Genomic DNA, 27,596 nt, shown 5'->3' with positions numbered 1-27,596 from the left:
GGTTCTGGTCTGCTGGCGCTTTCCTTCTTGGGGATAAATCAAACCCCCGAGACCCGTGCTGCCGCCGCTGCGTTAGGGATGCCAACGTAAAAATAGACCTATCTGGCAGGCTTTTTTATATGACCCCCTAGCGATTTTTGTTCTTATCCTGGGACTTAAAAGGGGCAAAGATCCAACATAAGCAATGGGAAACTAAAAAAAAAAATTACAAGAACGGGTGGGAAGGAGAAGCAAGCAAGGAGCACGGGGTCATTTGCTAGAGCAGTTTATTTTTCAGCTCCGTGATTCAGCACTTCAGCTGATTTGCAGTTAATTCTTAGAGCGAGACTCTTGTGGGATGGCAGCGAGCGGACATTCCTTGGAAGCTGGTCAGGATTCAAGTGTTTCCCTTTCCAGCTCTCCCGCTTCCTCTGGAGGCAGATAATCCTGCAGGTAGGAAAACTGAGGAATTTCCTTTCCTTTGGTGAGGAAAACGACTCGCCAGCACCCACGCGGGCTGTGGGCAGGCGCCGAGTGCGAGAGCGGCCAAGGCTGCTCGAAGACTGCGGTTTCCCTCCCGCCATCGGTGGCTCCAGGCGGGAGGCAAGGCGAGCGCTCCCCGATCCGTGTCAGCGCAAAGGCCAGCGGGGCTGTGGCGGCCCGGTGGGGCGGCCGTGCCGGGCCTGCCGAAAGCCCCCCAGGTCGGAAGGGCCCGCACGGTGGTTCCTGGGCCGGGAACTGCGGCTCCGTGGGCAGCGAGGGCCAGGGCAGGGAAGGCAATCAGGCCCTGCCCGCGGGGGGAGGCACCGGCCCCGCCGCAGCCCGTGACACGGGCCTGGGGGTCCCCTCAGCCCCGGGCCCTTCCAGGCCCCCGGAGCCGCTTCCCAACGCCGCGGGCCCTGCTGCCCCTACACCAGCCCGGGGCCGGGCCCTCTCTTGCCGGCTCCCACCGCGGCCCGGGCCCTTCCTTACCTGCTTCCCCCCCCGGTCCCGCTGCCCGCCCGGGCCCAGTCCCCCTCGGCCCCGGTTCCCCCCGGTCCCGGTCCCCGCGCTCGCCCCTGTCCGGCCCCGCCCCCCGTCCACTTCCGGCCCGGAAGTCCGTGTCTCCTCCAAGATGGCGGCCGCGCGGAACCCGGAAGTGCGGAGAGGCGGCGGCCGCCGGGCGGGAGCCTGAGCCCCCCGGGACGCAGGTAAGGGCCGCCCGCGCCCCGCTCCCCCCGCTGCGGGCCGCGGATCCCGCGACGGCTCCCCTCGAGGCCGGGTCGCGGGGCTGCCCCAGGGCCGGTGGGGCCGAGGGCTCGGTCCCCCCGGGCCGCTGCCGCCGCACCCCGGCCCGGTCCCCTCAGCGGGTGGAGAGCCCTGGGCCCCGCTCCGTGCGGCCGGGCCGGGGGGTCCTGCGGCCCTGCGGGGGGACCGAGGTGCCGCCGCCCCTGCCGGGCCTGGCCGGTGCCGCCTGCGCCCCGGGGCCGCTTGTCGCCGCTGAGGGAGCGGTCGGTGCGGCGGCGGGGCCCGGCGGCGGGGCCCTCGGGCTGCCTGGGGCTCGTGGCCTCGGGGGCTGGGAGGCGGCCGGTGTGGGGACAGCGAGCGCCAGCACCCGCTCGTGTTTCTCCACGCGTGACCGTCTCCCGGGTGGTCCCAGGGCTGGAGCCGGGGAAGAGATCGTCGGGGTCCGTCCCGTTTGCTTTGCGAAGACCCGCGGACAAGCGAAGGGTGCTGCGGGGCGAAGTCCTGGTGGCCTGGCCCGGTTTCGGAGCAGAGACCGGACCCTTCGAACCCTGGTCCCCGGGAGGGAAGTGCTGCCCCGGTAGCAGCTGGGATGGCAAAAGCCAGCGAAATCTCCTTTTTCTGTGCTCCTTGTTCAGCTGCTTTTTAAATTGAGTGCTGTAAAAACGCGTACAGCCATCCATCCCGGGCCAAGGCCTTGGTTGCCAAGTTTCTGCTTGTTGTGGTGTAGCTCTTAATGGCCCAATTAAGAGCCTCTGAAAAATAAAGCTTATGCTAACAGACTCTTAACTCTAGTGCTGTTAGCGGTCACCGGTGTACCCGGTTCTTAACATAATTAAATACTACTTTAAGAAAGAGCTCCCTTCTCAAAAGTAACCATAAATATCAGCATAAGAGCTGTGACTTCAAATTAGCATGCTCCATTTACAATTACAATAAGATGGTCTTTTGAAGGGCGAGTTCTGCAGGTTGAGTGCTGGGATCCCAAAGCCTGTAAGGGTGTTTCTGGTTTGTGCACTATTACTGTTGTAAATTTAGTGGGCAGAAAGGTATCGGCTGTACCTGTGCGGTGCCGTTGTCTTCTGCAGATTATCTACGTGTCATCTGAAATGCTGAGCTCTCTCTGACCTGTGTGGGTACGCCTAAACTGAAGAGCAGCGGGTGATGAGAATGTATTTAAGTGGAAAATTACGTACTCATACTCTTTGAGTTCAGGGAACATTGTGCATCCCATAAAGCAGTCAAAATTTTTGCAGAGTTCATTAGGTAGGATGCCAGCTGGAGACTTTGGAAGCCTGAATTCTGTTCTTCTCTCTGCTGCTTGCTCTTTTTTTGATGGAGGTCTAGTTGCTTGACGTTTGCACCCTCACTTTCCCAAAATAAGACTTGTACCTGTAGCAGCTCAGCTGAATGACGTCTCATTCAAACGCTAGTGTGAGTACTCTTCAAAGGAAGAATACGTGAATTGGCTAAAGTGCTTTTTCAATCGTTGCCAAAGTAGCAGGCTAAAAACATCTGAAATCTCAGTGCTTAGCACTGGCGTAGTGCAAAGCTGGGGTTATCCTGGAGTGCCTGAAATCACTGTATTCTGTCTGCCAGCTTGCCCAGTGTTAGATGCTGAAGTTAACAGAACTGTGATGGGCAGTAGAGGGTCTTTGTCTAATTAAAGAGTGGCATTTTTCATCTGGGGCTGTTTCATGCAGTAGCTAGGATGGCTGACGAAAGTTGAAAAAGAAAAGTACGTTTCCCCCGCCTGCTTCCTTCGATAGTGTTTTGCCTGTTCTTGGAATCATACTCGTGCTTTTGCTGTGCTTTCAGGCCAGCTGAAAGAGAAGATATTTTTTCTTTATAAAAGAAAATGTAATGGTAAACCCACAGAACTTGACAGGAGATGGCACGGCCAGTGCATTTCGCAACTTTTTTTTCTTTAATGATTAGATTTCAAGTTTGATTCTTTTAAAAGTGTTCTGAAAGAATTTGCCGAGTTCCCGTGTGTGGATTTGTCTTTTCTTATGTATGAACTCACACCTTTTAAAAAAACCCTAGAAATTCTTAATGTTTTGCTAAATGCGGTTTCCTCCCATGCTTTAACTTTTTCAGGGTCTTACATCCTCATCCTCGAACAGGAACAGACTTCTCCTGGAAAATCATTTGTCCCTCCCTTTAGCCGCCTGGTTGCTTGCTGTTGAGTGTTGACGTTTTGTTTTGTGCTGGCTGAGCTCTCCGTGCAGTGGGTCCCCCCGCTAATCCCTGCCGACTTCGGAACAAAAAAAAGCAGGACCAAGCGTCATGTTTCGTCATGTGCCAGACATGGGACAGGCTGCGTCTGCCAGATCGGACACTCATTGAAAAGCTACGGCTACTTTCATCGCAGGGTTTTTTAACACTAAATTACACGCGGACAGGAATTTTTAAAAATTTTTTTGTTTGTTTAAAGTAGTGAGCATATGGTGTGTTTGAGGGTTGTGTTTCCTGACTGAATAGGCCTTTTTTTAACGGTTAAGTTATAGATCCCTGAAATGGAGGGTCTATAATAAAAATGCTGACACAAGTTTAAAGCTTTTTGAATAGTGACACTGTAATAAAGAGCTAACTGTGTAGTCACTGAATACTGCGCTGTGATTTTTAATCGTGAGAGCCTGGATCTCTCAGGAAAGCCTTCTAGGCTTAATTAGGACTTTTATATTCTCACGAAACATTTTTTTCAGCTTAAAACTTAAAACTCTTCAGTCTTTTTTGGTAACAGGATCAAGGTCTGTAAACATGTAGCTATGAAAGAGGCGAATACATGCCTCTGTCACAGAGAAAGTATACGTTGAGCATGCCTGAAGGTTGGCTGGTTTGAAATGGTGTTTATGTGCTTACGATCAATAGGGAAGCAGGCTTTGATGTCCTGGAGTATTTTTTCTGCCGAGAATGGCTGCGTGTGAAATGGAACATCGAGACCTGCTCAGCTCCAGCGGAGAGCGTTTCTTCCAGCCTGTCTCTCGTGATTGAAATGAAGGGGTAGAGCAAAGTGTAGAGAATCAGGGACCCGTGTTTTCTTGGCTTCTGACCTTAGTCAGCCAAGTTCTTTGTGCTCTTCTCTTTCCCTTTAATTAAGTAGTGTAATAACACATTTCTACCTTGCAGGTGTGCTTCTGAGGTTGACTTCATTAGTGTTTGTGTCGGGCTTGTGTTACAGCTCCGTCCAGGTGTGCTTCGCTGCTGCCGGACCTTGGCTGCGCTGAGCGCCGTGGCTGCCGCGTTAGCTGGCAGCCAGCACCCGTCGTGCTCTCGCCGTGGTTTGTTTTCTTCCAGGACCGTACTGGTGTCAGCCGTGAGAAGGGGAGCGGCTCCGACGCTCCCGGTGCCCTGCTCGGGCTCTGCCCCGCTGGCGGGGGGTGTTCAAGCCCCTGCTTTTGAGAACTGTTTCGAGCATTCGCTGTCTGAACCGCTGGACTGCCTCAACCCGAGCTCTGCCCTACAGGGCTTGCGTGTTTACGCTTTGGAAGTTTCAGTGTATGGTTGTGTGAGGGTGATGCTCTACAGATTTACACAGAAATGTGCTGAGTGTTTCTTGGCGGAGGCGTGCGTAGTGTATGGGGAGGCACTTTTGCGCTGTCCAGAAGCGGTCGTATCTGTTCTTCCAGGTGGAAGAGCAGGGACAGACGGAATCTGTCTCTGCCCTACAAGCAACCTTTACTTTGAGTCTGGGTCCCTGTTGGAGCAATATTTTGTTGCTTAAAGCAGAACGTTTGAATTTGGAGACAGAGTGGGAGCAGCCTGCGAGCGGAGGGGACGGCTGTCTGCTTTGCAGCCGCTTCGTTGTGGGGAAGTAACATGAAACTTGGAACGGTGAAGCGGGGACCCAACAGCTCTGCCGGTGGAGAAACGGAGTCCGGGGAAGCAGGAGAGATAATGTTCTGGAATCACCATGAGCTGAATGAATGAAAAGTGAGGTCAGCATTGCAGGTAGCATCAGCAATTAACTTTAATTGTGCAGCCTTGAAACAAAAGTATCTGCGGAAGATTTAAGACAATTTATGTCAGTGGATAGATTAACGGACCTTTCTGTTGTTGCTAAAGCGGCTGTGCCACTTAATTGCCTAATATTAATCCCTGGAAATTTAGGGAATGGCACATTGGGGCAGATGCCAGCAACAAGATTCCAGGTTAAGCTTTCTCCCTCTCATTATTTAGTCTTGCGTTTCTGTGCAAGGATTAAGGCCACTGTGACTCTCACAAGTATCCAAACAGCACCAAGGAGCATCCCGGTGATGGGCGGTGCGATGCTGGATGCAGCACAGGCCTTGGTTGGTGCAAAGGTGCTTTATACTGGTGTTGATTCCTCTCATGGTGGGGAGAAGAATGACCATGTTGGTGTTTGCTAGGGGTGGATGGATGATGGGGAGGTGAGCCTCCTTTCCCTACTAGCTACGCTTGCTCTGGGGCCTGGGCTCGTCCCCGTGGGATGGGGTGGCAGTCACCGTCTGCGCAGTCCGTCTCTGTACGTGGATGCACTTGGCTGTGCTGCACGGCACTTCCTCGCTGATGGTATGGCTATTTCCATGGCAGACCTGTATGGTATAAATATAGCCACTGCGCTCTTCCCCAATAAGCCAGATTTTGCCCTGACTTTGTCAACTGCAGTTCCTTGTTCTCTTCCTTGTTCTTGCCTCTGTTCTTGCCTCTACAATCCTTGCAACCTGACCTGTCTGAGTGTTGTTTTTCCACTTTTTTTTTTTTCCTGGCACTTATTGTCTGTTACATGCTAATTTAAACCTGCCTGACTTACTTAAGACTACCTGTGTGGGACAGTTAATATTTTCTTGTAAAGAGGACTTTTCCTTCCAAAAAGCTGTCCTTGATTTTTTTTCCTGTGTGGTCTGAGTTTCAAATAAGGAGGAGCTAGCACTGCTTGAAGGGTAAAGCTCTTCCTTTTCATTCTTGAAACACCACTGTCTTTGGAGGGCAAGTTTGCTCCTTTGCCTGCGCCACCACATATCTTGCATAGATCTGGCAAGAACCTTTGGAACGATCTCAATTCTTCTTCCCTTTGTTTACAGACTATCTAATTCCAGCAGTTAATCTGTCAAATAGATTGTTTCACACTGCATTTCCCTACTGAGTTGCACAGCCCAGGTAAGCAGCAAGGTTTGCTCCGTTCCCTTCTCAGCGTTGCTCGGGAGCCTGGCAGTGCTGTGCCTACACGCTTACAGCGCTGAGTCCGTGCAGAACAAATGCTCCCAAGCGCATTCTGCCTTGCCGAAAGCATTCAGGAGATCAAGGTGGCTTAAAGTGCTTGGGTTGGGATGCCCTAAAGTGATTCCGTTTTCATCACAGATAATAAGTATCTTTTAGATTGGTGTTATCCTCTGCGTTTGTAACTGGACTGGGTTGTATTCCTCATCTGCCTAAGGTTAGATTTTTCACCCCTCTTTTCTGTAGCTCTTTCTAATAGTGCTTTGAAGTTGCCTGCATCAGGCTTACATTTTTTTCATGTTTTCTAATATGCAAGGTTGGAGATGTAGTCTTCCTTTTGATGTTTTCAACGAGATAAGTGCATGGAGTCGGTATAACTATCTCTTCTAAGATAGTTCCTGGTAAGAAACAAACTTTGGATTCTTTGGTTTTCAAATATAAATTGACCAGTTGTTTGCTTTAGAATAGTAGAGAGCTAGAGTGAGTCACCCGCAGTATTTTCTGTTTCTGCATTAACTTCTGCCTTCTTTGTAAATTCACTTGAAATTCCTTTTCCAAGTGTTTCAGATACTTAAACAAGCAGTACAGTATTTAATTTTGCTCTGCAAAGAACTGGATTTGCCTAATGAAAAAAAAGCTAAGTTGCAAATAGTGGAGAGCAAGAAAAAAAGGTATTTCCACTCATATTTTGACTTATCCGCGGGGAAAAGATCTGATACTTTTGTTCGTGTTGAACTTTTGTACTCAGATACTGTCTTGTGTCTGCTAGTCCCTATTTAAATACGATTGAGCCTCATGGTAGCTCTGCGAGGGGACCATGACTGTATCAGAAGGGTAGATCCCTTGGTTTTCCTGTTTCTCAGAGTGAGTCACTGCCAGGGGCAGCGACTGGGGCTCTGATTGGAACCCTTCCCTTCTCATCCCTGAAGGCAAAATGTTTTTCGGTCTAAACTGTCCAAAAATATGGCAAGAAGAAACATTAAAGAGGAACTTGAAGCTAGCATGGCGCTTGAGATGCAAAAATGGCTTTTAAGAGTTCCGTAGCGTTAAGTTCCCATTTCTTTGGGCAGTTATACACTAATTATATTCTGAAGAATTCCTTCCAGCTGCAGCTCCGGCGGGCGCCCGTGCGGATGGTTCGCAGTGCGGTGGTGGAAGGAGTGGATGGAGCGGGGTAGGGGCGCGAGGCTTGGGGTCCCTTTCTGCTCCGTGGTGTGGGTGGGCAGTGGGAGGGAAGTTAATCTGCACGCAGGAGAAGGAACTAGATCGAATTTCTGAGGTCTTTTTGTCATTATGGAGTGCGTGGTAATTCACGATCAGCAGGTTTAGCTCTGACTGTTCCGTGCATACCTGTGGTTTCCTAGCTATCTTCCTTTGATGGAGGCAATTTAAAATACACTAACAAAGCCTGAAACACAACAGGAGGAAGTGCTTGCATTTACTGAGCGCACAATGGGTTGTTTTCACCTCTCTTGATTGCGGATACCCGTGAACTGAGCCCTTACCCACAGCTCTATCGATCCTGATTGTTGCAGAGCAGTTCATTATGTTTTGCAAATTGAAAATTGTCTGCTGCAGTGCTGGTCCGATAAGTTTCTAAAAAGCTCAAGCTGTTAAAAGTTGAAATTTGTGCTCCGTAACCTCCAGGTGTGATGAATTCCACAGGAATTCCGGACTGAAGCTGCCCCTTACTGCCTGGGCTGAATAGCAAACCTTTAAGCAAACTGTTACTAATATTGAAACTGTTCCTACAGCTTAATCAGAAGAACTTGTGATATAATCAGATTGCTCACGGGGCTTTATCACGCTACGCAGGGAACCAGTTTCATTATTAAACATAGGCTGCTCAGCCATAAAGCAGCAAGTCCGATGTTTTTTTCATGCTTGTGTAATCATTGCTTGAGTGGCCATCACTCCGAATCTGGGAGATCACTTTTTTTCTTAGCGATGCTTGCAGAAAAAAATGACTGAAGTTTTTGAGGTTAGGAACCTTATCCTCGTGTTGTTGGGGTTCCCTTACTTTCTGAACCAGCTACCACTTGTACCCGGTGCTGGTCTGCAAGAGCTGCTGTTCTCTCCCAGCCTTTACCTTCTTTAACATAACTGCTGGTGACGGGAGCCGCATCTTTGGTGAGTTTAGAAGACTTCGCTGCTTGGTTGTAAGTAAGCAGCTTTACAGATTGTGCTTTGAGATAATTTTTTGTAATTGTGTAAGTTTTGTTGCAGGGAAATGAAAAAATCCGTTCCAGTGACTTTCAGGGGGTTTATCCTTGCACTGTTTGGTGGTGTGGTGGTGGTTTGTTTTTTTTTTTGGTGGGTTTGGTTTTTTTGGTCATATTGCTCCCTGAATAGTTATCATGGCACTGGAGTGCTTCAGTTAATTCTATGTGACAAATAACCCATCTGTAAAATCAGTCTAATTACTTTGCAGTTATATTTTGAAGTGTAAATACATTGGGAAGCTTTTTGAAATTCCTTGTTAGCGTTTGGTACCTCCTTGTCCTAAGGACCGTTTCCTGCGCTCACGGGGATGTGACGTATGCCACGCACCAGCGTTCGTTTTGGTATGATGTCCTAATCTGACTTCTGTCACTGAGTTCAAGGTCGCTGTTTTCCATGGCTCTGCATTCTTTATTTGCTGAAAATATGAAACTATGAAAAACTTGAGTCAATTCTTGGTTCTTGAATTTGGTAGTAGCACTCTGCTTGTTTAGGCTTTTTTCCCCTAAGTAGAAATTTTAAAAGTGAATAATCAGCAAACATCCCAAGTCTGGTTGTCAAAGGCTAACAGGACAGGGGAGAGTTTTTTTTAAAAAGTTTTTTTCATCTGCGACTCATGAAAGAGAGTTTTAACTCTGTGGTTTGAATCTTAGACAGTACTAGAGCATACTCTGAAACTTTAGGAAAAAAAAAAGTATTAATCTATGTAACTAGAGCCTTTTTTGACTGTTAAGATCAAAAGGTGGTATCAATAATTAAATTTTTGTTCACTGCTGGCCCTGGAATTTCTAATACTCCCCAGTCAAATTAGTTGCTGATAGTGCCCTAGTCTTTTTTTTTTTCTTCTTTAAATCCTGGTGGGCCACTCGCATGCTTCTGTCATAGAAATTATCTTAAACTGGAGAGCTCTGATTTGCCTGAATGGTGGGAACTGTTACTTTGTTGGAATATATTTGGTAAGAGAAGGAGTAGAAAAATGTTTAAGAAAAAGTTTGCTGTAACAGTTCACTGGCAAACTGTGGGCCTCTGTGTTTATCAGTTTTTATTGTTATAACGACAGGATGGGATGTGGAAATGAGAGCGCTTTGGCTTGCAAGGAACTTGCTGATTTTCATGGTTTTCCGTGACGAGGCTGCCTGGAGGATGGTAAGACAAGCACATACCAAAGGCTGTTTCCACTTCTGTTCTTGTGAGGGGTATTGTCCTGCCGTCCTCGGGCTCACGTAGATCTCCGAAACTGGCTTTAGTCAGTTTTTCTTTAGTTTTCTTTGGAATTTGAGTGCATAAGCTGGACAGCAGCCCTCTCTTATCAAGAGTGTGAGCTTACAGTGAGGACTGTTACGAACTCCATGTTAATCATCCCAGGCACCTGATGTAACCGCCGTCTTCCTGCACGGGGAACAGAAGATTATTTTGCAGTACTGAAGCTTTGGCGGAGCGGAGACGGTTGGGGTTTGGTGACGTCCAGCACGCCGGGTTGCTGGTGCTGTTCTGGTCGGACAAGAAGTGCCTTTGGCATCCTCTGGCATCGAGGCAACGGATGGAAAGGGTGCAGGGTGTAGAGTGAATTCTTGATGCCTCTTGCTTCCCACTGTTATCGGTGCTTGGATGTATTTTGGAATATACGCTAGACAGAGACCCCCCATAAACCAAGGTGGTACGGTATTCCAGCTTTCTTATTTCCATGTTTGCATTCAGACATTTTTAGTGGTTTGTTCTGTATAAATAAATGCTGACAGGGCATGATTGCATTTATCAGAACTAGCAAGGAGCTCACGTGAGCGGACAGTTCGTAGCAGCCTTGTGATGGTTATTAGCTGTTGTGTGACGTTGCGCATAAAGGTGACGTTTCTTCAGCAGCACACTGTTTTGTTTTGGGTTAACTAGAGGGGATTCATCCTCTTTCGGTGTGGCCTAGAGGACAAGACTGGGAGCCCATTTCATTCTTAACTGTTACTGATTTTCTTGGCGTCTCCGAACAAAAGAGCTCTAGTTTTTGGGTTGCCCATCTATAAGACTGGATTGCTGTTGACTTTGATCTCTTCAGAGGAATTATGTCCTGCAAATTCAATGCATTGTCTTTTACCATCTGGCCATTGCTCAAGCATAGAAGTTTACTGTTCCTTAAGCAGTTTTCCTTCGTTCTGCTAATTGGGTATGATCTATTGTGCAAGAGTCTTCCTGAGGAACTAATGCTGTTTTAGGGAAAGGCACTCTGCTCTGCAGAGAATCCAGAATCCAGCCAATGAAATCTGGTGTTGCCAAGGCACGAGATAAAGTAGGGCGGGCAGGGAGAAATTCTGATATTGATTTTACCTTTCATAAGTTACTTTGGATGTGTAAGTAAAGCTGTATATTTGCTACAGCTGTTACGGGAATAACTGCTTCTGATTTCCTATCGAAAGCTGTTACAAATAGGAAAAAAAAAAAAGCAGCAAAACCCCCTGAAGTCTCTGGCGAAAAGAACAGACGCAGTATTTTAAAGGCACCAGAGGATATCGATATCTCTAAAGCAGTCTGTGACGTTGACCCTTATGTCAGCAAACCTCACCACCTGTGTTCAGGAACTGCTGAGCAATATTTAAAGGTAATCTTTAAAAAAAAGAAAAAAGGGGGAAAAAAAAGGCTGTCTTCCTTACAGCCTCGTACTGCCAATGTCTCTTGAGTTGGGAGGCTGGAGGATCTTGGAGCAGGTTGATGGAAGCGGAAAACAAACCTAATTGTCGGTTTGCTGCTCTGCTCCCCACTGCTTCATTTGGGGATTGGGATGTTGTAGCACAGGTTTAATTTATAATCTAGGTCCTCTTGTCAAATCCACCAAGACAAGAAAAAAGCCGGGAATTTTATGATTGGGAGAAGGAACGAGGCAGGGCTGTTTTTAAAGCAAACCCTTCAATTTGACCTCTTCTGTGCACTGGAGATAAGTGGAGTCATGATAAACCTTTGTCTTGTCTCTCATTGCTTTCTTCCTTAGATGCAACTTAAAATTTCATAGGATCTCTTGTGGACCACCAGTGGCATCAGAGAACAATTTAAAGGTAAAGAAAAAAGCAACCCTAAAGCCCAGAGAGGAAAGCATCCCCTGGGATGGTTGTGTAGCCATCACGCTGAAGCATAGGTTGTTTCATTTCTCACTGGTGAAGCTTTTTACTGCATCTCTTCACAATGGGCTTGGGGTTGAAGTCTGCATTTATGCATCCCTGTTCGCGTGTTCTGTTGCAATAAATCATGTGGCTTGGGAGGAAGAAGTCCTTGAATATTTTAATGTCTTCACAGTCTTTTGTGCGCAGAGCCGCTTGATAGGTGGGACGTGAACGCCTGAGGAAATTCATCTGCAGCCCTTTGTCTTCAGGAGATGTAACATCAAGCAGGTTTTGCTTAAATAATAGGACTTCAACATCGACGCTTAATTTGTGCGTGAGTGGGGCCAGAGCACCCACTAGTAATGCTGCTTCTGTGGCCGTGCTGGTGAGCTGACTTTTGTCAAGGAAGGCTGTGATTAAGCAGCTTCTAATGAGGCTTCAAGTCTACCAGTGGTCGACAGGCTGCATTTTGGGAACCCTGGTGCTAACATTTGGCTAATAAATCAAGAGGCCTGAGGCCAGTATAACAATATTAATTAGGATGCTGGGGTGCTTGCTAAGTGTTTTTAGCTATTTTTTGCTCCTGGGCTTATGGACTATAAAGCCTGAGTGTGGATTTTATGGTGTAATAAAAAGAAACACTTCTGCTTGTAAAAGAATGAGACTGCAGTAAATCTCTGGTGAAATAAAGCCAGTGAAAAGGATCTAGGTGATCCCAGGCCTTTGTAAAGAGTATTTATTCTGTTAGCGATTAATTAAAATGGTCTGAGATTTTTGTAGCTTAATGATCTTTTCAGGTAGCCTGGTGTTACTTCTGCTGGTGTATAAACTTTATTCTCTGGAGGTGATGTTTCCTAGGGAAAACGCTTGCATCTTGGTCACTTAGTCTCTTTTTTTTTTTTTTTTTTTATAACACTTTGTCAGGCTGTGGGAAGAGGCAAAGATGGGATTAGCAAACTCTGCAGTCTGTTTCAACCCGCGGCTGCTGGGAGGACTGGCCAGTCTGCTCCTGGGGAAGTTGCCTTCTGCTCTGAGCCCCACCCTGACGAGCCGCAGCTTTCATCCAGCACGGGCTTGTGAGCTTACGTAAACCGTGTGCATCCCAGTGTGACTACCTCTTTAGCTAAAATAAAAGGGGGAATACTTTTTTAAACCGCAAAGTGCTTAGCCTCTGGCAAATGATTTAATTCAGTCTGGAAGCCTGTCTTGTGAAGGCATTTGCACGCCTGCAATTTGTTAGAGGAGCAGAGGCAGCGGGATCGTCGGTCTCTGCTCTTCACCCAGAAAGTCCCCTGAGTGCGAGGGCTTTGCCTGGTAACTTTTCACCAAGGGATCGGTGTCAGCCTCTGCACCCAGGGCTCGGCAGGGATGTCGTGGGTGCCCTGCGGGTTCTGCAGCCTGCGCACGCGAGCCCTGCTCGGAGCTCTCCCGGCATGGCTGCTGCCACCAGAGAAAGAAAGAAAGGGTCACTTTAATTTTGCTTTCCATTACAAATGCAGAAATAATTTTGTCTGCTGAAAGGTCACTTATTTTTTAAAGGGACTCTGACTCAGAAATGACTTTTCAAAAATACTCCTTGTAGCAAGTGGTATCTTCTAAATGATCAAAGCGGGCATATTTTAAATTGCAGCTTCGGTTTGTGCTACTTAGTTTTTCTGCTTGGCTAGCTTGCTCTGTGAGAGCGTGTCGGCCAGTTTCATTTACTCGGCTGTCATGCTGCAGGCTTCTGGAGGCGGACGGGGTCATGGGAGGCAGAAGAGGGGCAAAGAAAGATGCAATGGAGGTAGAGACATCATGGGTGCTTTTCTCTTGCTCCTCTGGTTGTATAGGTTGCTTTTACCATCTCTTTTCTTTTTTTTTAATCCATTAAATCCAATTGGAAATTGGTGTTCTGGGGGTTATGGAGAATTTAGCAGAAAAAAAAAATCAGAAGTTACTTTGGAGGTTTTGACTGAGAAGTTGCACTGATGGCAATGTCTTATCATGAGGTTAATCCCTGCCAGAACGATACTCTTGCTTTAGCAAGCACGATTCTGAAATCCCATCTTGCTAGCAACAGGCAAAATGTGAGACAGCTGGTAAGTTCTTATATCTGTTAGGTTAATAATATCAATGCTAGACGTATGTTATCTGGTTTGACCTTTGTGCATAGCAGTGGCAAAAAGTTTTAGGGCACACTGAACATCTGCTGTGAAATTAGGGAGATGTCAAAGTACATCGAGATCGGGGATGTGAGCGCACTCTGACCCCGCGAGGCGATTCACTCGTTGCTCAGTGTGGCCATTGGTACTCGAGGGAACAATGTTCCACCTACGTAGTATATTTTCGTGAAAATGAGGAATTTTGGGGAATTGATTGTCATGAGTTTGCACAGAAGTGCAGAATCTTTTTGTGTATTAGACAAAATTCCTCAAGCTGAAAACCAGCTGTGTGTCTACTGCAAAAATCACAGATGATTGTGATGATCTGCCAGGCTGCCGCGGTGGTTGCAGTAAGGCAGGAGAGATGTGTTTAATGTAAATTCGCAGGTCTGGGTGAATTCCAGGTGTGGTGATATTTGAGAACTCTGTTTCCCAGTAAAAACCTCTCTTTTATAAAGAGGCAGCAGGCATTTCACAGGCTGACGTCTGTTTACTGATCTCTTAGCTACGTTTGGTCTTAGAAGTGTGGTGTGTGTTTTTTTTTTTTCCTTCTCCCCTTTCATAAAATTTAAATGTGCATTTCTTTTCCACCCTAGGACATGGTACAGGGTGAAGAGCACAGATAAAGAACCTTCCACCACTCCGTAGCCTGTTCCACCTGCCCTGAGGACTTCATGCGGCAGGACGCAGGCTGATGCCCTCAGCACACCCTGCCATGGACGGGGGGAAGAACTATCCGCAGCACGAGCACCAGCAGTCAGGCAATGCCCTCTACAGCATCCCCGGCCTCCGCTCCCAGCTCGCCGTGCCAGCCATGGAGGTGAGGGCCCCAGCAGCTTCTCGGGGAGGGATGGGGAGAGGCTGTTTGGAGGGTGTCAGCAGAAGGGGTCTGAGCAGAGCACTCCAGCCTGTCAAATCCTGGCAGTCCTTGCGCATGTTTACAGGAGCTATTTACCAGCCTTTCTAGGCAGCTGTCCAGGGGCATGAAGTATTGATTGGGAATGCTGGAGGGTTGAGGTGACGGCTGTCTGCTGCCTTTGAAGTGGGAGGAGGAAAACAAGGCTGTGATTAAAACAGTGCCTCTCTAAAAGCTGATAGGTGCCAGGCTCCTTGGGAAAGGACTAGAGAGTTTATGCAGAATTGCAAACTTTGTTTCTACCCCAGCTTGTCTCTCTGAGACATGCTAAATCTGTTGCTGGGTCCAGCTGTGGCTTTTTTGAGAGTGGCAGAGATGAATAGGGTTGTATTTGTCCTGATCCGGCTGCTAAAACAAGACTGGGTCCCTGATGTATTTGTCTTCAACAGGGCAAAAAGCAAACCTCTATCCCAAAATAGCTTACATGTTCCTGCAGTTTTTTGTTTCTGTTTATAACTCTTGTTTGAGTTTTGTCACATATAGGAATATAGAGGTTAAAAAAAGAGGCCCATTTCACCGAGTGCATGTTGCTTCAAGCGTGAGGTATCATTGCTTTGGACACACAAAAGGACAGATGAAAGACTGATCTGTAGCTGAGTAATAAGATACTGTATTCTTTCCATGATTGTATTGGTAGATGCTGCACTAAAAGCTTCCCGTTAATGTTGGAGACTGTTCAGGGAGGTGGGAAGACAAAAAGAACGGTGTTTTTGGGTGCTTGCCTACGCAAGCCAATTTCAAGTTAATGGGTTAGCGCTCGCTTTCCACAGAGGCTGATGTTAAAGGGCTGGGAAAGGGGACCGACCCTATTGTCCTTCTGGGGACAGTAATAGCAAGGTAGGTTCAAAAGCTCACACTGGAGCGTAGCACTCGATTTCTCCTACTATGAGAGATTGAGCCACCTCTGCTTATGGAAGGCACTGAGGGAGAGAAGTCGTAAGCCTGGCCTCAGATGTGCAGCTGCAGGTAATCGTGCCAGTCCTCTGCTGCTGTAACTGTTCTGGTTTCTCCTTTCAGAATTCCATGCTGGCTGCCGACTCATGGAGTAGCTGCTACCCTGCCTCTTTCCCAACCTCATCTTTCCCAAGTGAAAACCAGTGAGTGCTGTTCTCCTTTGTATAATTCCCCTCTGCTCTTGCACACCCCGTGATTCAACTGTTTCTTTACTGCTTTCCTTGTTTACTTTATTTCACTAACTGATGGGGAAATAATTGCATCACACACTGATCTTGTGGCATTTCATAAACTGCTACATCTTGGAAAAAGCAGCAAAGAGGTTTTTTTTTTTAAAAAAAAAAAAAGAAGAGAAAAACTTTGATTTCTGGTAAACCTGGAGGCTGCTATAAGGGAGGAACAGCCTTGTTTTAGCCTGGATTTGTTACACTAATGGAGTTCTTAAAAACACCCCATTAGCACAATCTAGCTGAGCAAATACCTCATGCAATCTCTAGCTTTATACAGATGGCGCAGACAAGGAAGAAGGTATTACCGGTACCAGGTGGCAGACTTACGGGTGAAGTTAAAATTTTTTGCCGCGTAGGTGACCGGAAGCTGACTAAATACTACCATCTCATGTCAGTATTGAAAAAACGTGCACAGCCCCTAACTGCACAGAGTTCATCGAGAGTCATGACTTTTTCCTCTGGTTATAACTTAACTGATGTTCTTCACTGATAAACTCATCCCACAAGGTGTGATGATGAGTACGGGCTCGCGTGAGAAATTGTGACTGACTTCTAAGTAAAGCTGCCCAGTATTCAGCACAGTTTAGTGCTGTAAAGCAGACTTGTCGTGGGTTTCAGTAACCTTTGCCCAGTAACAATGGCCCTGTCTGATGGGAAGAACATCAGACGTGTTTTCTAGATTCAGTGCAAAAACTTTTCTAGATTACATGCCCAAAGTAGCATTTTTGAGGGATCTTTGCGTACCAATAAATATTGTTCTTCCTTCTCCCCCTTTACGATGCACCTCCATCCTGGATCAGAAAGTGGGAAATGACAGGAGATGTTTAGGACAACATAAAGTGGCCTTGTGCCACCACTGAGTGACTTGGAAGTCTGTTGGGACTGGGAGATGCTGATTGTTGGGAAGATGGTTTGAAGGCTGATTGATGGCTGCTTTGGTCTCTTTGTGAATACAGGGAGTGGCACAGATATACAGGATGTGTTTTTATTTAGGTCAGAGGTGGGAGGAAGGAAAAATGAAAGAAACAGAACTTGATGTTGTGAGCTAACAACTGTGTTCCAGGTGCTTGAGGATTTAGTTTAACCTCCTTCCTAAAGGGATTTTAGCGTCTTTGTGGAAAAGCAGAGAGATCCATCCTCCGGAGTGTCTAAGTTCAAGCCTGGCTGTCAGCAGTGAGAATCGGCTCCTCCGTTCAGAGGGATGAGACGTGTTTTGTCTCTGTATTAGTTCTTCCTGCTTCTCGTGTGCCTGGTCCACGAGAGGGTGCAGCCATGAGAGGGTGGATGGAATAGGGCAGTTCTTGACCTAAGATTACCAAGAAGCTGTCCCACAGGTGCTGAACGGAACTCTGCCTTGCTAGTTACTCCCCAAAGTGAGAATTTGAGAGGAGTTATCAGATAAGTTCGGTATCCTTGCTCTTAGCTAGCCTGTCTCTGATTGGAAGAGGGTGTACTTTTTGAGCCTGATTCCTGTAAATTACTTTGTGAATCCTCAAGAGAGCTATAACAGAATTTCTGTTCTGCTGTATTGAACCACAAGATTAGATTGTGTTTATCTATTGTGTTGGCTTTTTTTCTTTGACCATTTGTTCTGGTTTTGCCTCTTGCTTTTTTCCTGTTTAGTGCTGCTCTGCTGCTCGTGTCAACTCTGCTGGAAACATTATAATCTTGATCCTGCAAAGACATGCCTGCATTTAACACAAATGTAAACTTGTTCACTTTGCTATAGTTACTTTTGGAAATGAGGCTTATTGTAGCAATTAGTTGCTAGAGAATGATTTAGCCAAGACTGCACCTTTAGCTTCCTGTTTTTTATATCCTGGTAATTGTTAAAATTACCTTTCAGGTGAAATTTTCCATATCTGTATTCCAGAAAAACCAAAGTCGTCTGTTCTTTTGTATTTGAAAACTGCAACTGAATCTTTTTTAGGTGGATTTAGGGTTAGGGTGTTACAGGTAGGAATCCTGAAAGGGATGGAAACATTGAAAAATGGGATTGTAAAGGGAGTTGTAATTATAGCCCATGTTGTAAAACAGAAAAATGCAGGTGGCGTTAGAGTTAGTACAAGTTTCTCTTCAAAATCCTTGCAGAAGAAATCTCATTTGCAAGTGGCTGTGTTTGGACATGGCTTATTCTCATAGCAACAGCTTTGTCCTGAAGCAGGTTTTTCCTGTTTCTTTTCAGTAGTTAAATTTCATGCTACAGAATTTCTTTAAAAGATACCAAAGCTTACCTCTTTGTTTCAGATTTTCTTAACCTGAAAAATGTAAACAGTGTATTAAACCTTGCTGAAAGAACAAATGAGGTTCAGGTCCCCTGCAGGGAAGAGCTGTAGCTCAGTTCATTTCTAAGGCAATTATCCCTGAAGAGCTGGGCTTCCTTTGCAGCTGTAGGCTCAACACATTCCTTGCTTCAGGGAAATCTGGGTCAGTCCAGTTGTGCTGTTGGAAGTGGTGTCACACATCTACAAAAAAGTATTTCTCAAAACCTGGAGCAAAGCTTTCTTCCGCAGTTTCCAAAACACACAGCACCCTCTTTTCCTGCTGTTTTCATGCCCTGTTCAAGACTTTGCCACCTGTGTGTGGAGTATTGCTTATTATAATAGTAAAGTAGGCTTTGAAAAACATAAATTGGTCTAATGATGGGGAAGAAGAGTGCCAGACTGATGCCGAGGCAGCCTGTGACCTCACCAGCTCGTCTCTGATCTTCTGCTGGCCTGAGATGTGGAGTTTGCATCTCTGAATGGAGGGCTCTAACATCAGAGCATAAAGTCTGGCCAAAATACACATAGGAGCTCTCCAGTGAAATTGCAGCATGGCCCCAGAAGGGCTTCAAATGCATCGGATGCATTGATGAGCAGCTGGTATGAAACATATGAGGCAGGCACAATATCACAGTAGTCAAAACAAGTGTTGTCATAGCAAGCCAAAGCTGTCAAAGTACGGAGACCCACCTCCTGGGAGGGACGTGCATTGCATTGCTCACCTCTGAGATGTGGATTCCTGTAAAAGCCTGTCCGCGGTGTGTTCCTCTAGGTCCTGCTGTTGAAAGTCCTAAGCTTCAGGAAAACTGAAGGAAATTATCAAATTATTTACAAAAAAAAAAAAAAAAAACACCAACAAACCAAAACCAAACCAAAGCAACCCAACAAAAAAACCCCACCCAACAACATCCTGTTGGAGTATGTGAAATAGCCCTATCCTGAGACCCGCTGGCTGGACTGACATCAAATGATTTGGGTGAGTCAGATGTCAGCTCAGGTTTGCCTTCTATCAAACCGTTCCACTACTGCTATGTTTAGAGTGGGTGGCAGCAAAAAAAAGCAGTCTTGCTCTTTAGAGCAATTGTCTGAACTTGATATAATCCAAAGATGCTCCCCACCCAGCTCATAATGTCCCAGGACTCAGGGATGAAAGAATTTCTCTGGGCCAGCTGCTTTATTCCTTAAAGAAGGGTAGGAACCATCTCTGCAGTAAGGCTGTTGGTGCTTGTTGGGTCTGAACGTTGCATGCCTTCCTGTACTTTCCTTCATGTTTTCCTGCAGGAAAATGTCCCTCGAGTTAGATTTCTAAATATTCTTTTTCATAACAGGTGAATTTTTGGGCTTGGCTTTATTGGCTTGTTTTGCTTGTGGGGCAGGGAGCAGACACTTACTTTTCTTAACCGGTACCTGTTGAAGGACATGTACTGGGTCAGCACATGTAACCTCCTCTTCACACAATGAAATGCTGATTTCTTCAAATCTTGAGCCAGATTCCCTCTTTCTCTTCTGTGAAACAGAGTTCAAATGGAATTGGGAGACCAGCATTCCTTCCCTTTTGTCCGTGTGGTTTCATTGGGGTGACTACCTTTCCGCAAAGCACAGTGGTGTTGATGCTGGCTTAGCCGCAATGGAATGTTCCTCTTCTGGGGGGCTGGTTGGAGCCAGTGCAGCCTCTTCTGTCTGAAGAGCACAGCGCTTCTGCGGTCTAAACTTCACCTTAGTGCAGAATAATTTCTCTAAGAACTTAACAACTAAATGTGTTTAGTCATTTGGGTTAAAAAGGTCTGGTTTTATTCATCAAGAAGATCAGCACTTGGTTTTCTGCAGCCGAAAGAAGTAAAATAAGTCCAAACTCCCTAGCATGAACTCATTAAACTCTGATCTCAGCACTGAAGAGATGAGTTTCACTGACTAAATAATAAGCATATGTATTTAATTATAATGAGGTTAGTAATTGATGTAGGGCCTTGATTGCTTCAGTAGCCAACCTCAATGGTTAAAGTGAATCAGTGGCCTGAAAGGGACTGGTGTAGCACTTGCCCACAACCGTTGGATGGACCTCAATTGTGCGTGTCCCTGGCTGTCGTCCAAGCTCAGTCAGAGGGGTTTTGGCTCTGGGATGGGCCAGGTTAGCCGGACCCTGGCTCTTCATGGGCAAGGTGAGCGTCTCCATGACAGGACATAGACTTGCAATGTTGGAGTTGATGAATGCAGGTGGTGTTTCTATTGTCCAGGACACCCGGTTCCTTCTTTAGTGCTGCAGCTCGAAGTCAGATCTTAGGATAACAGTGCGAATGGGCAGTCTTTTGTAAATCCAGTAATAAATATCCTTTCTAGAACGATTTTTAGTTACCCAGTGAACACCACCGGCCTCTGAGGGGAAGCTGTTGACCCAGAGTAGCTTCCATGGAGCAGTTTACCAGTAGCTAAGTCCTGGAGAGGGTGAGCAGGTATGTACAGGGCAATCTTGCTATGAGGCTGTTTTCGCACCTTTGCTTTGGCAATACAGCAAGGTTTCCATACCTGATTCTTCCAGCTAATGCTTTTTTTTTTGCAGTTTAATTTGAGCTAACCTGTCAGTGGCTTTATGCCAGCTCTTCAAATGAGGGTGAATATCTTCTATTGAAAGAAGGGTAAAGCACAGCACCAAAGGTACTAAAAGGACTTGGGCAAACGCTGCGTACTTGGTGGCTTTCCTAAGAGGATCTCAAAGCAGTTCACTGAGTTGCTGTTGGCTCTTATTTCAGACTGCAAGAAGAAAGTTTATCTCACATTCACAGATTTGAAAACCAAGATTAAGGGAAGCAAAATAACATACCAAAGCTAGTCATTCCACAGCAGTTCAGGCCAGGGAGGTTGGGGCTGTCTTGGTCTCCTTCCCGTTACCTTAACTGACTCTTGTTCAGATCCACGAGGTACTGGTGAAATAGGAGGCGGTGTTCACTTTTCCGGTAAAAATAATATTCCCCTTCTCTGGTTAGTTCGTTAGCGCTGGCCAAGCTCTGTCCTCATGCAAGAGAGACAGTGAGACCACAGCGGTTTCAACTTGAAAGCAATTTAAACAAGCCTTTCCCTGTGTGTAAATACATTAATTCCCAGAATTTATACACAGATTTTAATTTGCCTGAATAGATTAGAGAGTCAGTGCTGGATTGTCAGAGCTATTACATGCAGGTGTGCTAAATCCACCCCTCTGCATTCGCACAGGGTTAGGTCGCTGTTTCGGTGTCTCCCTGCAGAAGGTAAAACAGTGGCAGCACTGAAAAGAAGGAAAAAAGGAAAAGCGGGGGAGAGCGCTGTTCCTTCCTGAGAGTATTATCTTTAATGATGAAAAAAGAGCTGGAAAAATGTATTTAGCAGAGCGAGATAACTGTGTTTGCACATAAATACATATGTAAATGTTAAGCATGGTGTATTAATGAGCTGCTAGCCACACATGGCATTTTAATTGCTTAATAATACTTTGGCACTGCAGTCATTCCCCAGCTCTGCTCCTGGGTAGTATTTCTTTTTAAATTTTGTTTCTCCCTCCCCCCCAGTGCCTTGTTAAAGTTTATTGCTGTGGGTTCTGTAACCCTGGCGTTACGAAGAACATACGACTTGCCACAAGAGGAAACCAGTCAGATCGGGTGAAACGTTTTAGTGGTTCCAGCATGCAAACGTGTTGGGTGGCGATTGCCCAAGCAGCGTGAGTGCACAGCCCTTACGGGAAAGATTACGAAGCACATTCCTTGCTCCTGCAGGAGAGGGAAAGGGCTTGCGTGTGTAATAGCAAAACCAGAAGACGGTCGTGTAATACAGGCCAGAGGCTGCTCCTGGGCAGGAGGAAGGGAATTGTCTGCTCTTTTGCAATTCTTACCTCCTCTCTGCTGGGAGGAAGCTGGTGCTGGGGGAAGGGAGGCAGGAGGAAGCGCTGGCATGTGCCCTACCCAGGAGGGAGCAGTCAGAAGACCTTTGCTTTTTCACTTGTTAGTTCGGCAGAGACCTTGCTTTGTAACTAGGTACGATCGGTTACGTCCGTAATTCGTCTCTGCCTGGGCTAACAGTTCTGTCTAGGGTTGCGTGTCCCTAACCTTTCCGTTTTTATCTGTCTTTAAGTTAAGATCTGTGACCGGTAAACCTCCCTGTCAAGGGTGTGCAAAGGGGGTGTTTTCTTTTCCTCTCTGTGCTCGTCTGCAGGGCTGTTTCAGTTTTATGACCCGAACTAGTGTTCGGGTGTGATATTTCTGTGAAACTTGATGCTTGTCCGTATGTAGTGCGATTGTCAGGTTGTCACACCCATCAAATGCTTGGCGCTGGGACATCTCAGAGGGTTAATCTTGCTCTGTTGTCAGCACTGAAAATATTATTTAGTCCTGCAGACCATTATTAGCTATTAAATCCTTCCCAGTTTACACAAATTGCCGAGAATTGAATTCTTAATACAGCTTTCCAAATTCTTACACTACTGAGTCTGGGAAGTAGGATATAACTTGTGGATGTATTATTTTGCCTAGATATCTCTTGTGGATAAACACAGCTTTTTTTAATATCAGTCTCCTGTATGTGTCATCCCATAGTTGCAGCTTTACCGTTGATGATGGAGTCTGAAGCAACCTGAGAAATACTCAGGACTGACAGGAAATAACTGCTTTTCCCATTTCCTTACAGGCAATATTTTAATTCCCCTCACGATTTTTATATGAATTCCATCAGCAGACCACATTTCTTGGATACAAACTATGCATCTGTGGACCCCACTGACTTCTTACCAAAAAATGGTGATTTTCCTCAGGTAAGTACATAGCTACTGATGGCTTTGGGGGAGAATGGTACTTTATGGTGATGGGTTTTATTCTTCAGTATTGCCTTATTGAGGGGAAAGGAAGAGACGGGCAATATCTTAAATTTGTCCAGCACCTGATAGGAATTTGTATGTAGTTGGGATAGATTCTCTGACAACAGCAATTCGGAAGCTAACCGTTGGCTTGGTAGGAGTTTATCTGTGGTAAAATTGCTTCTGTCTTTTAAAGTGATGTTTAACATAAACACTGAAAGTGCATGGGAGAATCCCGTTTGCGGGAGGGTATAGGTAAGTGTGAATTTGAACATGCTTCGCTCAGTTAAATCATTTGCCTCCTGAAACGCTCTTCACTCGCGTACGTTGCATGTGCTTTCTCACTGATTACAAGTGGTGGATTCCTGAATAGTTAATATTCGGGGGATTGCATCACCTCAGTGCCTGGCAAACTGAGATTGGAGCCAGTTCATTTTTTGCAGAGCTGAAGTGTGGGAGGAACGAATAGTCACCCTGGTTCATCTGGCATCCCTAGGGACCAAGAGGCATCCTCGCCTCGGGGATCTCTGGGTGGGAAGGAGCTCTTCCCATGGCGTTTTTGAAATGTTGCACTGGCTTTTGGCAACATCTCGTGATAAGATTGGTCAGTAAAGACTGGAAAGCAGCTGATACAACAGAGCTGACTTGGAATAAAGAACGGATATAAAAGAAAGATATAAATAGCTGCATCCGTTCTAGGAGTTAATGTAGGTATTATCAGTGTCTGGCTGTGTATGTTCTTTGCATTAGGGTTTCCCCCAGCATCTGAAGATACATAGTGAGTAAAACTGCAGAATGTTACCCTGCGTTTACCTATCAAGGAGACAGCCAAACTGAATGAACTCCCTAGTCTCAGCTCTCCCATCTCAGTAAGTCACTGGTTATCTGGGAAGCATGCAGGTGCCCGATGCAGTCCGGTGTCCTGCCTCAGGTAGGCAAAGGGCACCGCCCGCCGTGCTTCCCTGCGGGAAGTAGCCAAGGAGAAGCAGTGCAGGCAGTTACAGAGCACCCCGTTGCTTCCAGCCCGTCTTGTGTCCTGAACCGTTGTTTGGGCACGACTCTCCCATCAGACAAGAAACACGAGAAGGAGCGGGGCTGTGGCTGTGCTCTGGGACGGGCACATGCTTCAAGCCATGTGCAGAATAGCTTTTTCGGTTAGACAATGCTACAGGGAGCTTATATTGGAAATCAGTCATTGATTTTTTTGGGGTTTTTTTTGGTTTTTTGTATGCTTAAGATCTTCTAATGAGACCTGATTAACAGGTTGGTTCAGGGCTCATCAGTTGCTGACAGATTGGACCTTTAAGCCCCGGAGGATCTCAAAGGAACCTTTAAGGTCTGCAAAATCATGGGCTCTCTTCAGAATCTTCATCTATGTTATCTATAAGTCAAGTTTTGTTTCACTAAAAGTATTATTTTTTTCTGATCACAAAAAAGCTTACCGTCAGAGCCAAGCTTCCTCTGAGTGTGGGAACTAGCTAATCTGAACATCACAGCTGCCTGCCTCAGGTTGTGACTCGGTGCGATAGATAAGCCCAGAGGCACTGCTTGGGTGTTGTGTGAGGTCGAGCAGAGTTTGTTGTTTTCCCCTCTTCTGTGTTCAGGTGAAGATTGACCTTTCTAGGTGTTTCACTATTAATTCTAAGCATGCCTTACAGTGTAGCCCTAAGCTGCTGAAAACAGCGCAAAGGAGACGCGAGGATACACTGGGGCAGTACGGATGTACTTCATGCTAACATTGTGCTTTGACACACCGAGAAATACTTCAGCAGGCCCCGTTAAGCTGCTGTGTGCTTTTGAATGTATTTTATTTTCAGTGACTGCTGGATGTCAAGACACATGTATAAACAGAAACTTTTTCCTTCGTAATCTGTCTCTTCTTCCTGCATGATTCCGTTAATTGATGCATCAGCAAATTGATGCATTTCCCCTCTTCTTGAGGGGGATGTGTTAATTCCCCCTAATTGTGCTTTTATTTTCTTGGCATGGTTAAAGAGAGGTTTTGAACCTCCTTGGGGCTCTGATTTCTGCAGGTTTGGATTTACATATGCTGTGGATTTGTGCGTTTTGAGGTGAGCCACTCCTCTGGCCGTCCAAATTCAACTCCCTGAGCAAAGCTGCTGGGGTTGCCATGTTAGTGACTCGCCTGACACAGTGGATCTGGTCAGTCACCAGTAGCTGTTGACCAGAGTCTTCTAAGTGGATAAAACCAGATAAGTAAACGAATTGTAATAGCATTGATCTTTGCCTCCTGCAGAATTAATTGCGGGAGGAATGAGACAGAAATGTGATCTCATCAACCTGTGGAAGCCGTTTAACAGGCTGCGATGGGAAGAGGGAGAGCGGTCCTCTCCATAGGTCTCAGTTTGCAGGTCTGTTGTAGCTTGGCTGATGGGTTTAACGGGAAAAGGGTTTAATTATTTCTTTAACTTACGTATTTTCTAGTATCTAAGTGGTCGATCAGCTTCCTTCCCCTGCTCCATCACGGAAATTGATCTCAGCCAGCTTGGAAGAGCAGATTTTTGGAGATTCTTTGTGAAAAGGAGATGCTTCTTTGTGTCAGCTGGGTGTTAAAAGAGCAGGAGGGCTCTGAGACAAACCAGACGTAACTGACCTCAAATGATTTCCAGAACAAGAAATAATTCTTGTGCCACTCTCATCCTTTTGGAGAGGAAGTGACAGATGGGAGCGAGGTGATTGTAGGCAGTTAGGATTTTGCTTGGACCCTTTCTTTCCAAACCGACTGTTGTGAGACTGCACCTATTGCAGTGTCCTTGCAAGTGTTCTTCTGCTTCAAGTAGAGAAACAATAAAGTGTCCATCTCTGAATCTAACACAGCCAAGGCAGTTCTCTTACTCAGGTGTTGTACCACGTAATAGCAGGTAGTGCTATGTACGTTCCCACGAGGAACAGAGCATTTTATGGCTGCTTTTCTGTCGTCTTCGGTGGTTGTCTGTAAGTCCGTGCACTGAGCATTACTGCTTGGGGCTTTCTGGAGATTCCCACAGATAACCCAAAGCAGTGATGTGTTACCCTGTGTGCTCTGAAACTGAGAAACACTGAATGAGACCTTTGTCAGGGCTTTGTTTTCCAATCTGAAACGGATCTGATCGAGTTCGTACCTCAGCGTGCTGGTGTCTGTCTAGAGCTGCCACAGGGCAGATGGACAGTGCTCGCCAGGCGTCTAGCATGACAGCCCACGTGAAATAACACTAGTGGTGTGCCCTACTGTCTCTCGAAGAGGCGTTTCAGTCTTTAGTCATCCTCCAGCTCAAACGGCTTGTTCCGCTGAAGTACGGAGCCAGATCAGCATTTCTTGAACACTCAGCTCTTGACTTCTTTGAGCTTTCTACGTGGTTTGCTCTTAGTGTGCTCACGTATTAGAGTGCAATAAGCAGTAACGTGGAAATCCGTTGATAAAACCTAGGGCTTTCTCAACTACTAGTCATTGCTCATCCAAAGAAAAGCTGATGATTTTTTCACAGGAGTCAGAATTAGAGCCTGGATCTGGTAGAGCAGCAGGCGCTTAACTGGAGGCAGTGGCATCAGTCTGGAGTCATCCGGGAGCATCCTGGAGCTTTTCCATCCCTTGCTTCAGCAATATTTTCCACTTTACTGATTCCTTGCTGTCCCAGATGCCAAACTGTTAAATATTAACAATCTGCCTGGAAAGTTGAAACATGCCGTTCAGAAGGTGTGGGAGCAGCTTGGGTGGTTACATCTTTCCAGGTGACTGTATAGGAAAGTACCTATCTTTTCCATACTTGCCTAGTGCGGTGGTAGGAGTGGCAAGCTCCATAAACTTTGTGCTGTTACGACCATACCAAACAGAGGAGTGAAACCAAAGAGAGAACATGAGGAGTTTGCCGCATGCTTTGGTAAGAGATTCTTGATTAAATCTGCGGTCACTGGGCAGACAAGGCAGATCGGGTGCTTATGTGGGAATTTGTGCTGCCTTCATACAAGACTATTCTCTTGTCTTTGCTCTGGTACCAAAATCCCATCTATGATAGCTCAACGGCACAGGAGAGCTTGCTATCCCCTCGGGTTACTTCGTGTATCTCAGCAGCCTGCCAGTGCTTGACTTCTGCGTGCTGTCCTGGGGGGACAGAGGAAGGAGGTGGAAGTGTCATCTCCGATCTGGAGTGAAGCTGCGTGTTCTCCATGTGTGATCTGACAGCAAGACGGTGAACGCCGCCTCCCCAAAATGTACCTGCGGCCGTTCTGGGCTGCAGCGGGACTCCAGCCTGGCCTCGGACTGCGTAGCCTCTAGGCAGTTTGTCACCTTAAAGAGTTTTCCAGGAATACTGAAAATGGATTTAAAAGGTCTAAAGAGCAAATGACTAATGATTCTGAGGTATTTGTGTAGTAAACACTTTCTATTGGTGGCAACGATCGGAGGGTTGTTCACGTGCTCTAGGGTTTAGGGGACTCGAGGGTCCCGAAAGTGGGAAGGCTGACGTGTTTTCCTCCAGCACTGGCGTTTGCTCCCCCCGTCTTCTCTCCGTATTTTGTTTCGGAGGACCTCAGCTGCACCTTCAGAGTGTAAACCTTTTGCTGGCCTGAGGATGCTGTGAGTGGGACT

At 46.5% G+C, this 27,596-nt stretch overlaps 1 protein-coding gene across 2 annotated transcripts in view; it reads left to right on the top strand.

Moving 5' to 3' along the window:
- Window positions 1-1,074: 1,074 nt before the first annotated feature.
- The window catches only part of SBNO2 (strawberry notch homolog 2), a 66,680-nt gene continuing 40,158 nt past the window's right edge, over window positions 1,075-27,596 (top strand). For both annotated transcript variants that reach the window (XM_075175406.1, XM_075175409.1), the window contains exons 1-4: window positions 1,075-1,169; window positions 14,428-14,651; window positions 15,765-15,844; window positions 22,846-22,969. In XM_075175406.1, the coding sequence (XP_075031507.1) occupies window positions 14,526-14,651; window positions 15,765-15,844; window positions 22,846-22,969 (330 nt within the window). In that variant the 5' untranslated portion in view covers window positions 1,075-1,169; window positions 14,428-14,525. The remainder of the gene's footprint in view (window positions 1,170-14,427; window positions 14,652-15,764; window positions 15,845-22,845; window positions 22,970-27,596) is intronic.

The sequence above is a fragment of the Calonectris borealis genome, chromosome 28 (assembly GCF_964195595.1).
Source record: "Calonectris borealis chromosome 28, bCalBor7.hap1.2, whole genome shotgun sequence".
NCBI classification, from domain to species: Eukaryota; Metazoa; Chordata; class Aves; order Procellariiformes; family Procellariidae; genus Calonectris; species Calonectris borealis.
Note: the sequence above shows the minus strand (reverse complement) of the source record. Positions and strands in the feature narration are given on the sequence as shown.